This window comes from Mauremys reevesii, linkage group 4 (genome assembly GCF_016161935.1).
Source record: "Mauremys reevesii isolate NIE-2019 linkage group 4, ASM1616193v1, whole genome shotgun sequence".
NCBI lineage: Eukaryota > Metazoa > Chordata > Testudines > Geoemydidae > Mauremys > Mauremys reevesii.
Window position 1 is genome coordinate 140,835,407 of NC_052626.1, and position 14,267 is coordinate 140,849,673.

The 14,267-nt window shown below is 44.1% G+C and overlaps 1 protein-coding gene and 1 pseudogene across 1 annotated transcript; both read left to right on the forward strand.

Annotated features, from left to right (window-relative positions):
• The first annotated feature begins 4,427 nt into the window (after positions 1 to 4,427).
• Positions 4,428 to 5,271, forward strand: LOC120404424 (annotated as a pseudogene).
• A 6,924-nt stretch (positions 5,272 to 12,195) lies between these two features.
• On the forward strand, positions 12,196 to 13,131 carry LOC120404029 (olfactory receptor 1052-like). Its single transcript, XM_039536042.1, has one exon. It carries the CDS (start codon positions 12,196 to 12,198, stop codon positions 13,129 to 13,131), a length of 936 nt encoding a protein of 311 aa, XP_039391976.1.
• The last annotated feature ends 1,136 nt before the right edge of the window (positions 13,132 to 14,267 follow it).

The following is a 14,267-nucleotide window of genomic DNA, read 5'->3' on the forward strand; positions in this document are numbered from 1 at the left end:
CTGTAAGCAGGACCAGGAGACGCCTCTACACTTGTAAAGTGACAGCTTACAAGTTCAATACAGTTTCCAGTGCACCGCAGGAGGGAGCTAACAAGAGTACCCAGAGAGACAAGATGGACCAACTTCTGTTGCTGAGAGAGAGAAGCTTTCAAGCTACACAGAGCTCTTCTTCAGGTCTGGGAAATGTCCCAGAGTCAGCTAAGCCAAGTGGGAAACTGATACCAGCTGAAGAAAAGCAGGGTGTGGTAACACTATAGCAAAACCAAAGCTCATTCGTTAAAGGACAGGAATGAAATCAATCATTTCAGAGTGAGATATTGATCTTTAATTTAAAATAAAATTGGTCTTTAACAAGGAACACTAGGAGAAGCATGTAGCCAGTGAGTAAAGAAGAAAAACCGTGTAAAACAACAATTGATGTAAAAGAAGAAAAAGAAAACAAGCAGGGAAGGCAATATCTGGAAACAATCTGAGCATATTGAAAAGTTTGAGTCCCCATAAAAGACAATGGGCTATGATGGGAATTAGCTAATGGATGTTTTGAACCACTGGGGGGAATTTATGACTATTTATGGGACATTGGGGTAATATTAGAGAACTGGGGGAAGGAAGCAAATAGTGTCTCAGGAGGAGGTCAGCAACCAGGCTCTTCCATTACTGTATGACTCTTGACTTCCGAGGGTAATGGCTGTATATGTTAGACCATCAGAAACCGTACCCAGGTTGTAATAGGGGCAGAAACACAAACACAGAGGCTTAAGGCTCCAGACTTGAAGGTTAATAATAATAAACTATTTACACCTGAATGAGGATTGGGTGCCCATTTAAGGACTGGGCAACATGGAAGACATAGCAAATATTAACAGCCTTTGGTCAGCTCCTTATTGATACAGCATTGATCACAGTGATGAGACTTGTGACCTTAAGCACCCCAGCGTTCAGACCCCACACACTATTGTAATCATCTTTGAGCAAAATATGCCTTATGAATCATCACTGGAAAACTAATACTCCACTGATCATTAATATTATTGCATGATGTACGCACAGGGGGAGTATAAAAAGTTATGGATATATACTGGAATTATGACCAAAGTGTTTTTAAATCAGGCATGTCGGGAGAGCTGGAGGGCTGCCTCAGAAAAAGGAACATGTATTTGATTCTCTGACCAGCCCAGTCTTCAGGCAAAGGCAACAATTGTCCATTTTTACACATTAAACAAAGCTGTTATGCTAACTAATGGAGGAAGAAAGAGCATGGAGCTTCCTTCCCCACCAGGCTCCGTGTTGCCTTCCTCACAGCTTGAATAAACTTTACTTTGAGGTCTAACCCTCAGGCGGATCCACTGCAAAGGTTCACTGGTCCATAGTGACACGGGGTCTGAACCGCAACTGATAAGCAAATGATTGTACACAATATTACTGTTCTATAAAAGTGCATAGTGTGAGGTCTTTTATGACACACTAGTGATTAATATCCTGGGGAGTTGTATGTATTAACACTTCAGAAGGAATTATGGATACTCATTGATATTAGGCTTTCCCATTTTTGACCAGTCAAAGAGAGAAAAAGGCTTTCCCCAACACAGGAAAGACGGCAGCTGTCAACCTGTCTCCAGTGAAATTAAGCAAGGTGTGACCTGAAACAATGGAAGTCCCATTTCTATTTAAATCAGCCGGAGGATGGGAAGCCCACTGGAGGGGGAAAACAGCATGAGGTCATCCTGCCTCTTAAAGCAAAGTAATTGAGCTTTGGAAGATATAAGTAAAGAGAAAAGCCATCTTTGGCATCCATCACTAGACAGACACATGGGAAAGATGGGTCCTTCAGCCAAGGGGGTGGTTAAGGTCTCTGGAAACTGAATATAAGTGATAAACCATCTTGAACATAGCCAGTACCTTGCTAGATTAAGTTTTAGATGTGTTTCCACTTTTATTTGCTTGTAACCCTTTCTAACTTTATTCCTTTTACTTGGCATCATTTAATCTGTTGCCTATTGTAAAAAACAAAATTGTTTTATTTTTACTATAAACCAACTCAGTCCTGTGTTTAAAGAGAAGAGTGTATTTACCCCAGGTAAGCTAATAAATTCCGATGTGTTTTTGTGCCATTAGATGGACAAACGAACCTCATTATTTCTCCTAACTGTCCAAGAGTGGACTAAATGTTAGAGCACACATTTTGGAGAAAATTCCAGCCTGGGAGTGTGTTACAGTTACCCTGCTGGTTGCAACCCAGGCTGGTAGAAGCTAGAACAGGGCTGTGGGGTTATGAATAGGCTGTGAGCATCCCAGACTGAGAGCAACAGCAGCAAAGCATTGTGAGGCACCCAGGGTTGCAGGGCAAGTGATGACACAACCCCTCACCTATCTGGATTACACCCCCAAGCCTCTGTCACAAGACTGTAAGCTGTTGGGAACTGTCCTTTTTTGTTCTCTGTCCATACAACGCCTAGCACAATGGGGTCCTGTGGCATGACTGGGTCTCCTATGCCAGTGGCTCTCACCCCTTCCAGACTACTATACCCCTTTGAGGAGTCTGATTTTTCTTGCATATCCCAAGTTTCACCTCACTTAAAAACGACTTGCTTACAAAATCACACATAAAAATACAAAAGTGTCACAGCACACTACTACTGAAAAATTACTGACTTTCTCATTTTTACCATGTAATTATGAAATAAATAATTTGGGATATAAATATTGTACTTACATTTCAGTGTATAGTATATAGAGCAGTATAAACAAGTCCCTGTATGAAATGTTAGTTTGTACTGACTTCGCTAGTGCTTTTTATGTAGCCTGTTGTAAAACTAGGCAAATATCTAGATGAGTTGATGTACCCCCTGGAAGACCTCTGTGTACTACTTTCTCAGCATGAATCAGGAGGTTTCCCCATCTTGTACCCTCCTCCTTTTGTTTCCTCCCGGTATCCCACTCCCCCACTTACCTCTAGGTTTAGGTCACCATTCCCCGGCAAACCTAGTTTAAAGCCCTCCTCACTAGGTTAGCAAGCCTGCCTGTGAAGATGCTCTTCCATATCTTCGTTAGGTGGACCCCATCTCTTCCTAGCAATCCTTCTTCCCAGAACAACATCCCATGGTTGAAGAATCCAAAGCCCTCTCTACGACATCACCTGCGTAACCACGCATTCACCTCCATAATTCAACTGTATTGACTTTGTTTACCCAGAATGTCCCACTGGATTTGATATCGGTGTTTCTTCCCTTCAGGAGTCTGTGACCAATGGTGAATAGAGTGACCTGATGGCCTTCTTAAACCCGAATGTGGTTTAATCTTAAGAGTATGGACAATGCATAACATACAAGAAAAGGGATTTGAAAACAACAAAAAGTCTAGACACGTCTACCTTACTAAGAGTCCCGCCATCCTTTGGTAGAGGCCTCAAGCATGCCTCCCTTTCCGAGTCACCCCCATCTGGATCTCAGTCTGTTTCCCTTAATTGTCTCTCTCTGATAAATACTTGCAATCTACAAAGAGTGTCACTTTTTATCCACCCAGAAGTCCTTTGACTTCTCAGCTTCCTGGGCTTTGGCCAGGCTGTCCAAAACTAATTTGGTGGACTCAGGGAAAGATTGAGCCCGTTCCCCCAAAGTCAATGGAGGTCCCATTATATTGTAACGACCCCCAGGTGTTTGTTGAGGAGTGTCTTATCTCAAATCTTTGTTTTGCTTTCCTGATTGTTTCCCAATCGCCTTTATGAATCAGGAGGCTTTAACCCTGTATACAGTAAATATTCTAATGGCAAGGTCAGAATTAGAGCGCAAGAGAAAATGTTTTTTCCTGTTCCTTGATGTTTTTTGAGATGTCAAAAAACTTTCCCATCCCAACTGAGGATAAAAAGTCAAAAATTTGAAAATATTCATGATTTGGGTCAGTGAAAACATTTCATTTTGATAAGTTTAAAAAGTCTCATTTAGATTTTGACCACTTTTGTAATATTATTTTATTATAATTAGCTTACTGTCAAAAGGAAAAGTAATTTCAAACCAGAATATTGGATTTTTGCTGTTGTTTGGAAAATGTCAAAATGCTACACAGTGACAATTTTAAAACTTTTTTTTCAAAATTATGTTGAGTCAAGAAAGTTGTCAAAACCAGCTCTTTTCTGCAAAAAGTTTCAGTTTTGAAAAATTTACAATTTTCCAACAAAAAAGGAAAGTTTTGTTGAAAAACTCCAAACCAGCTCTAGTTAACATATAGTACTGATAAATAATTACACAGAAACCCCAAGTCATTCTTATTGTTTTTAAAATTAGTGGTGCCCCAAAACTGAATACAGCATCTCCCATGACGTTGAGACTTTCTGAGAATTCAGGGATGGTTTGAATGTGACAGCTGGGATTAATACAATAGTGTGTCTCTTTACTAAGTCTCTGTCTTTCTCCAACCAGACACCTGCAGAAATGGCTGGGGGGAATCACACCACAGTGACCGAATTCATCCTCTTGGGATTCACAGACGACCCCCAGACCCAACTCGTCCTCTTCGTGGTGTTCCTAGGTATCTACATCATCACCCTCATTGGGAACCTTGGGATGATTGCCCTGATCCATCTCGACGCCCGACTTCACAACCCCATGTACTTTTTCCTCAGTAACCTGTCCTTCTCAGATCTCTGCTACTCCACCGTTGTGGTCCCCAAGACACTGGAAAATTTCTTGGCTGAGAGGAAAGCCATTTCGTTTACTGGCTGTGCCACCCAGTTTTATTTCTATGCTGTGTTTGCCACTGTGGAGTGTCTCCTACTGGCTGCCATGGCATACGACCGCTACGTGGCCATTTGTAACCCACTGCTGTACCCAGTCCTCATGTCCCGGAAGGTCTGCATCTTGCTGGTGGTGGCTTCCTACCTGGTGGGTTGCGCCAATGGTCTGATACACACCAACACCACCTTTCGCCTCCCCTTCTGCACCTCCAATGTCATTGACCATTTCTTCTGCGATGTGCCCTTGATACTGAAGCTCTCCTGCTCTGACACCCTGGTCAACCAAGTCCTGCTCTTCGTCATCTCCTCCTTGATTGGTCTTTGCTCCTTCCTCACCATCTTTGTCTCCTACATGTACATCTTAATCAGCATCTTGCGGATCCACTCTACTGAGGGCAGGTACAAGGCCTTCTCTACCTGCACCTCCCACCTGACAGCTGTCACTTTGTTCTACACCACCATCCTCTTCATCTACCTGAGGCCCAGCTCCAGCTACTCTGAAGGGCAAGACCAAGTGGCTGCTGTCTTCTACACGGTGGTGATCCCTATGATGAACCCCTTGATCTACAGTCTGAGGAATAAGGAGGTGAAGGATGCCCTGAAGAGGATAGTACGGAGGAAGGGATCCTCTATAGGGACATAAGTTACAGACCTGATAACAATCCCCCTCTTCCTTTCTTACCTACACTGCATGGCTACGAGCGCCTGGATCGAGTCCGCTTGGCGCTCCATGATGCTTATCAGACAATCTGTGCTTTGCTGCTGGAGCTCTGCGCTTTTGTGCTGGCGATCCACATTCTGCTGGCGGATCCTCTTTTCACTCTCCCTCCACTCCTGTGCTTTTAGATTCTCGTTAAGGGACTGCTGCATTACTTCATGCAGCATGTCTTCTTTGCTTCTACGTGGCCTCTTCATAATTCTTTGGAGTCTTTCGGCCACTGATAACATGGATGGCTGAGATCTCCAGGTTGCATCTGTAAAGGTATAATGCAACACTTAACAGAGGCAGCATTGTTCACACCAGACAGAGCAATGACTCCCCCGTACATAAGGGCAACACAGTCTACACAATAGCATAATTTGCCTGTCCCAAAATGAGCACACACAACCCACAGGAGCCCCAAAATGGTGAGTAAGCACAGGGTCAAGGGGGACTGATTGTTTCATGGTCGTACTGTGCTCTGGATTTCTGTGCCTTGGGAAGAGCCAGCAGTTGCAGGGGGCCCCTATGCTGAACACTGTCCCCACATTTCTCACAGGAGTTCATCCTGGAAGATATCTCGCTGCTCAGAGAGTCGCCTTAAGCATTCCAGCCCTTGGCTCACCACCCAGACACTGGACTCTACGATGAGTAGTTACTGAAAACACATTTAATCAAATATCGGGTCCTTCTAATCTCAAGAGATCAGACATTTAAACAGGTCAATATATAACTCAGATCTTACCCTGTAATCACACAGGTCCCAATCCTTTAGTAACTAAAAACTTAAGATATACGAAGAAAAGAGTGCATAATGATTAATAGATCATACACATACAGATAATGGCAAAGTCCTTATATCAGGTTTGTAGCAGTGATGCAATGGACTGCTAGCTTATAAAGACTCCCTGGTAACTTCCAAAAGATTGGAAGATTCTCGGTCCATAGTTCAAAATGCACCTTTAAGTTGTAAATCCACAGTCCAGAGAATCAGGGCAGGAAAGAGGCAAAATGGAGGTGTCTCAGGGGTCTTCTATATCTTTTGCCATGTGCCTGGAAATTTACTGTCTCAAGCAAAGCCCACAGCCCCTGTGTATGGAAAGTTACTGGCTCAAGACGGAGTCCAGGATCACATGAGCATATCATATGTCCTTATGTAGCATGATGACTCATAGGAGGTGGCTATTTTCCCCTGGGAGTTTAAGGCATCCATAGGAAGAGCCATCTGGGCAAAATGAGTTTCTTCTATGGCCCATTGATAGAGTGAAGTGTCCTTAATGGGCCATCAACACATAGCTGTCTAGCCTTGATTTAAATCATGGGTGTTACCCAGGAATACAACACATGTATGAGATACAAGTCCATGACCAATATTCATAACTTTAGATACAAAGGTGATCCATGCCTATAAACAGGATAATCATATTTGATTGTAACTTTTCCATTGATGCCTTTCGTGACATACTTTGTACAAGATTTGTTGCAATTGTATAATAGTGGCAATATCAATGATACAAATGGTCATATTCAATCATACAGCATCACACCTTCCCATCCCTTTCTCAGGCTTTTACACTAATTCAGGTGGTGGTGGAGTCGATGTATTGTCCTTTTCAACCCCAGGTGCCCCAGGAGAAGATTTCCCAAATGTCTTGAGTGGAGTATTTAAAAGCTGGGGCTAAGTATTCAGCAAATGGGACCCGAAGATTAGAATCTGACATCCCTGTTTAGGCACCTGTCAGAAGTAAAGATCGGCAACTTACCTGCTTACCTGCTAGCTTAACCCCCAGGTGGTCTAACAAGCACAGCTGGGCCCCATTTGAGACGCCACATAGGCCAAACTGCCCAGTTGGTTGGAAGGATCACCAGACCTGCTCTTAAACCCAGCAGTAGCAGCAGTTCAGTGATAGCTCCTGTGAGAGCTTGTTCCCATCCCTGCTCCTGCCATGCCTCACTCCAGATCACCCAGTTCTGATCCTCGGCTCCAATTCCTGACTTCGGCTTTGGGCCCTAGCTCTGGCCTCCGACTCTGGTTCTGACCCTGGGCTACAATTCCAGGATATGAACTCCTGTTCTGACCACCAGGCCTGACCATCCCAACTGAGATACAAGGTGTTTAAGAGATTTGCCCAAAATTGCCCAGTTGGGGATGAGCAGTGTTGAGAGCACAACCCAAATGTTATGTACAAGAGTCTGGTGCACATTACACTGGAATATGTTGTGAGGTGGTGTGATTCTGAGCTAGCCTACATCAGTGGGAATCCTAATGAACTCAACTGAAATTATCAGTGTTCCTCTGGAGTTACGCCAGGGTAACTGAGACCATGGGCCCGACTTTTCTATCTGGAATGTATATAGACCAACGCTGGGAACTTACTTAAAAATACTTTTGGAGAGGTGACCAACAAATGAAGTGGAATACAGTCACCTCATTCTAGCATCATTTTAAAAAGACTTCAAGGGAGATCCAGACCAGCTGAGGAGCTGGCCCTCTGTGTAGCATTTCCACAAGGAAAGACATGGCAACAACATTAATTGCATGTGCTCTGCACGCCTGTTGTCCTGGGAGCTAAGAGCCTCCAGGGAGCAAATCTCAAAGTCATCACAGCCAAATTTAACCTCTGCCACCCCGGGAAGCAGAGGTATTAAGGGTAACATTGGTTAGCAAACAGGGAAAGGTTTGATGCTTAGTCTCATTTCATGTTTTTGACCAGGTCCTGCTTCTGTTCTTCTCAACTCATTATAAGTAAAGGAGGGAAAAACAAAGAGGTACCACCAAATCATGGATAAACAGGTCAGTTTCAGATCACTTCTGCCTTTAGTTGACATGACAGTGGGCCATTCATGGGAAGGGGAGGAAGGAATTATCCTGAGAGGAGAAATTTTAACTTTTCTGCACATATTTACCAATCAAAGCAAGGAAAGAGCTTTACCAAGTGAGGGAGAAGTGACAAGAAAAGGAGAAAAAACAGCCTTAAAAGGAAGGGGGAAATCCAGCATTGATTCAAGGAATGTCTATTCTGAAGCCACTACAGTGACTCAGCTATGGTGCTGCAGCAGCGCCACAGTGTAGACTCTTTCCACATTGATGGAGAGGGTTTTTCCATCAATGTAGTTAATCCACATCTCCGAGAGGCAGTAGCTAGGTCAATGGAAGAATTACACTGAGGGTTAGTGCACACAGTGTGAAATTTTCCCAGCCCTGTGCGACATACCTAGCTTGATCTAATTTTTGAGTGTAAACCAGGTCTCAGAGAAACTATGGATGGAAAAGACCAGTTGCAGAATCTAGTCCTGTCTCCCTGCCAAGGCAGCAGAATCCTCTTCTGTTCTTTTTGTTTCAGTCTTGTTGGAAATATTCCATCTGTCCCAGTTTCCCAGTGGAGATTAGTCTGCAATCTGATCGAGCTCAGTGTGAGGCTGCTGTAGATAGATTTTGTTCCTTTAGGTTTTCTGCAGATGTCAGGCCACACGGCTCCCTGAGTGATTTTGTTGTTCTTCTCTGAGCCTCTTCCACACGCCGAGGCTTTTCCTGGGGAGAAGGTGCCTAAACCAGGGCTTCTCATGCTTTGTCCTAGTGAGGCACTCTTAGCTAAGAATCAAACAAAGAAACCCCCCAAACCATTGCACCTTCTCCCTATGTTTGCAGGCAGGGAGTGCTTCCCCCTGAGTAGCCACAGGGACACTGCACCAGTGGCTGAGCTCCGGCACCAGGGAACAGGGAGACTGCTTTGTATGACCTGTGTTGAAATGAATTAGTCCCAATCCAGTGCCTATGGGTAGGACAGGTTGGTTGGGGGCAATATGATGCTATAGAGGAAATTTTGTTTTCTAATTATTTTTGTAGACAGCACCTAGATACCACAGTGATAGGCATGATGAAGCAAGAGGGTGAAGGGCTGGCAGGTGTCTTACACAGGCAAGAAAGTGCATGTGTGAGTGCACACTCTGTGTTTGGAGCACTGTGTGTGTGTGTGTCTGTGTGTGTGTATATAGGGGCAATCTGTGTGTGTGTGTTTGGTGTGCAGCGGGCACTCTGTGTGTGTGTGTGTGTGTGTGTGTGTGTGTGTGTGTGTGGTGGGGGTACAGTGGAGCTGAATGCTGAGGGTAGGGAGGTGCGTGTCCTTTTCCCTGCCCAGTGTTCAGGCAGGTGTCCACCTGGAGAAGAGCTCCTTGTGATATCATAGACTCATAGGGCTGGAGGGGATCTTGAGAGGTCATCTAGTCCAGTCCCCTGCACTCATGGCAGGACTAAGTATTATCTAGCCCATCCCTGACAGGTGTTTGTCTAACCTATTCTTAAAAATCTCCAATGACGGAGATTCCACAACTTCCCTGGGCAAGTTATTCCTGCGCTTAACCACCCTGACAGTTAGGAAGTTTTTCCTAACATCCAACCTTTTCCCTCTCTGTTGACTGGATGCTTCCAGTGACGTTAATCCCACTGGCTTGGTGACTGCCATGCAGTCGGAGTAAGGCCAGTGTCATTCTGGCCAGGAGCAGGGGGTGCAATATGCATGGCTGATTTTGGGGGTGGAAGATGGGGCTGCTCCACATGATGGCTCCTCTGTCTCCTCTGCAGGGGAAGGGGAGGTGCTGCTGCCAAGAGACCCCATGCCATGGGCAGAGCATGTCAACAGAGGATGAGGGGGAGGATTTTGTGGAGGAAGCTTGGGTCCAGTCAGGGGCGCTAGACATAGCAGTGCCTGGGGTGCAGCAGCACCCTCTGACTTGAAGTAATAATAGCAAATAAAGTTTTAAAAACTAAACTAATCCAAACGTTTTAAAAGTTTAACAGGAAACACAGGGCATGGAGATCAGAGAGCTGGCCTGAATTTGAAGGGAGCATTGCTAACTGACTGAAATCTGTTTTACAGTGAAACAATTTTATATGCCTTCTTTGTTACTTGTCATAATTTAGCATGGGCAAGTATTTCATAGAATCATAGAATCGTAGGACTGGAAGGGACCTCTAGAGGTCATCTAGTCCAGTCCCCTGCACTCATGGCAGGACTACGTATTATCTAGACCGTCTCTGACAGGTGTTTGTCCAACCTGCTCTTAGAAATCTCCAGTGATGGAGATTCCACAAAATCTCCAGGCAAGTTATTCCAGCGGTTAACTACCCTGACAACTGCTCATTGCTTCTTGTCCTAGCCTCTTTCCCCTAAACGTTTTGCCATTTTTTTCCCAAGCTCTTTTTCACGAACTATCAGATATAGGAAATAAATAAAATTAACAAAAGAATCGTGATATTTTGTAGCAGCATCTTCAGAGAACGATTATATTTTTTGCTTTATTGTCACATTGAAAGGGCCCTAAATTATTAATTTTCTGGTCTTATTTAACAGCTTATATTTTGCTCTTCTGTATGCTGTAACCCTAGATACTCTTTGTTGTTTTTAACATTAAATAATACATTCCAGGAAATGAGAAAAATGAGAAATTGCTGAAAACAAAAGTCCTAATGCAGAGGGACTGAGGGAAAGTTAAAAGATATAATTAAAGTGGAAGAGGACCTTATTTAAGAGGACACCTGAAGAAAAGAGGAGAACCGTGTGGTTCAGGGGTACTTTGTGTTTGGTCAGATTTCTCACTGCCCATACAACTACCCCCAACACAAGTATACGGGCCTATTGTCAGAAGAACATATGTCTTTTGGTTTTGGTACTTATCAACAAATATAAAACCTAAAATACAAAACTAAGGTTGCAAAGATTTTCATCCTACCTCCTTTCCTTTTCCCAACCACCCTCGTCCTGTTACGACCCAAACAGAAGTTCCTCCTTAGTTCAGCAGAGAGACAAATGGACTTCTGAAGCATTCACTTCTCCCTAAACTATTGACAGTTGCACAATTGTTGTATCAAAGAGGTTGATGGGCAGTTCAAAATGGCCTGTTGATTAAAGATGGATGCCCTTAAAAGTCCCTTGAATCAGGCCTTGCCAACATTCAAAATTAAGCAGCTCATGAAGGGATGTTATACGGGCCAAGTTGTGGGGATTGAAGAAACAAATAAACCATTGACCCAACTGGTGTTTGAGATGGCGGAACCAGGCCCCTTAAACATAAGGCTTTTTGTACATGAGAAGACAACCTGGTGCCAAGTGTTTATTTAAAGGGCGTGCAGATATGGGCAATCCGGTGTAGGTGCAATGACTGTGCTTCAATAGGCTTTGCATAAGGGGCAGAATAACTGTGTGTTGATTTGATCATGTGATACAGGCCCCCCTGACAGAGCACATAAACACATTCTTCGTGTTGCTATTTTCAATCAATGTATTATTTACAAGACAACGCCTCCTTTTATTTTATTTTGACTTCTGTTGTTTTGTTCCCTCAGCACACTCTAGCATTTAGGGTGTTTTTACAAACGATTCTTTTTTCTAAACAGGGTTTTGAAATTTGCTGAAGGAAGAAAATGTTAAATATATTTATCCAATGGTCTGATTCTTTCATCTCACACTCTGTCTTGGGTCCTCTGCCTCTGTCACTTTGTCCACCTATTCTGCCACTTGAGCTAGTCTGTGCCACCCTCCTTTGCTGCCTACTGCCTGTGTCCTGCAAAGACTCTAGGGGTGGGAGGCTGCAGACATTACTGTACTTTGTGTGACAAAATAACACCAGGTGAGATGCCAGTCTGGAGATTGTGGAAGATAGAACGGGGCTACACGTCTCAGGTCTTGGTGTCAACTGCAAGTGAGTCACAGCAGTTAATTAATATTTTTCATCTGTGTTCTTCATACAGGGACTGTGCACCATAGAAATGACCTGGTCAAATTGCACTGAAGTAACAGAATTCATTTTCTCAGGATTCACAGATCGTCCAGAGTTTCAGATCACCCTCTTTGTGGTGTTCCTAGTGATCTATGTGGTCACCCTGCTGGGGAATCTTGGGATGATCATACTAATCAGGCTGGATTCTCAGCTACACGTTCCCATGTACTTTTTCCTCAGTAATTTGGCTTTTGTAGATTTCTGGTATTCCACATTCATTACTCCCAAGTTCTTAGCTGACCTGATAGCAGAGAGAAAAGTCATATCTTATGCTGCATGTGTATGTCAATACTGTTTTGTCAGTTTCTTTGGGGTTACTGAGTCTTTCCTCCTGACTGTTATGGCATATGACCGTTACATGGCCATCTGTAACCCACTGCTTTATACAGCTCTCATGTCCCCGAGACGCTGTGTCCAGCTGGTGGCTGGGTCATTCCTAGCTGGGTTTCTAAATGGAATGATCCAAACTATTACCACGTTAAAATTATCCTTCTGTGGCCCCAATGTCATTGACCTGTTCTTCTGTGACATCTCCCCACTGTTATCACTCTCCTGCTCCGATACCACCATCTATCACATGATCCTTTTGGCCGAGGCTTGTGTGATTGGGGTGTTCACCAGCCTGATTATCCTCATCTCCTATGTTTTCATCCTCTCCACCATCCTGAAGATCAGGTCCACCGAGGGGAAGCGCAAAGGGTTCAACACCTGCACTTCCCACTTGACGGTCGTCACCATATTCTATGGCACTGCTCTATTTATCTATATGCAGCCCAACACCAAACATTCGCGGGGTCAGGAAAAAGTGGTCTCGGTGTTCTATACGATGGTAACCCCCATGTTGAACCCCTTGATCTACAGCCTGAGGAACAAAGAGGTGAAGAACGCTTTGAAAAGGGTCATGGAACTGAGTTTTTTTCCCTAAGGAGGTAAATTTATGAGCAAATGGTGATAACTTCTGATGAGCAAATATCTGTGTTAATATGAAAACAACAATGGGTCCTTTTGAAGGCGTTCAAACAGACTTGCTGAAGTAAAGTCTTTGAGTAAAGAGAGAGTTTGAAGCATTTGGAAATGACCCATTTTTGTACATTTCATTCATTTTAATGCTTTTCTTCAGGTGCCCCAAGTTTAATATTGTCTAAACCTGGAACCCTCAATTGAGATTTTCAAGGCAGGGCTGGGGATTTAGCCACGGCTCACACCAATAGCATCAGCCAGTGGCTTGTGCCTGTGTCCCTAGAGAAAGAGTTACAGAGCAGGTCAGCTTCCCTAGGGAAGGCTATAATAGTAGAGTGTTGCTTAATTCTCAGGGATCTGACTGAAATAAATTCACTGCAGCTGTTTGATGGTTGTTATCTGCGCTCGTCACACAATAACCAATCACCAAATAAATGACTACATTAATTTTTCACAGGATTCACCAATTGTCCAGAGTTTGATGTCACCCTTTTCGTATGGTTTTTAATAGTCTGAGCTGTCGGTGTTTGGGGAATCTCGGGAATGATCACGTTAATCATCATCAGCACTCAGGTTGACACTCCTATGTGCTTTTTCCTCACTAACCTGGCTTTTGTAGATGTCTTTATTTCCACATGCCTCACCCCCAAGGATGCTGGCGGATGTGTAAGCGGAGAGGAAAGCCATTTCTTCCGCTGCCTGCATGACTCAGCTCTGGTTTCTCAGTACTTTGGTGATGGTGGAGTGCCTCCCGGTGGCTGTGATGGTGCCGCTGGGTAGCAGCCCTGAGTACATACGCTCCCAACCCCCCTGGGTTCAGACTTGGAACAACTAGTCCGTGCCATTGGACATGCTACATTACTGTTTTTTAGTGCCCTAGCTCGATGAGGTCTAATGGGAGTATGTCTACATGAGCTTGCAGTCTCAATCCCAGCTCCAAGTGTGGACACAGCCTGGGTGTGTTGGAGGCAGTGAAGCCAGGAGGAGGAGTTATGAGCATAACTCCTAGAGGAACCATGGGCATAGCGCTTCCTAAGCACAGACCTAGAGTGACAGACTTGGGAGTTTCTGAATACAGAGATTGCCTGCTGTTTGGTTGTT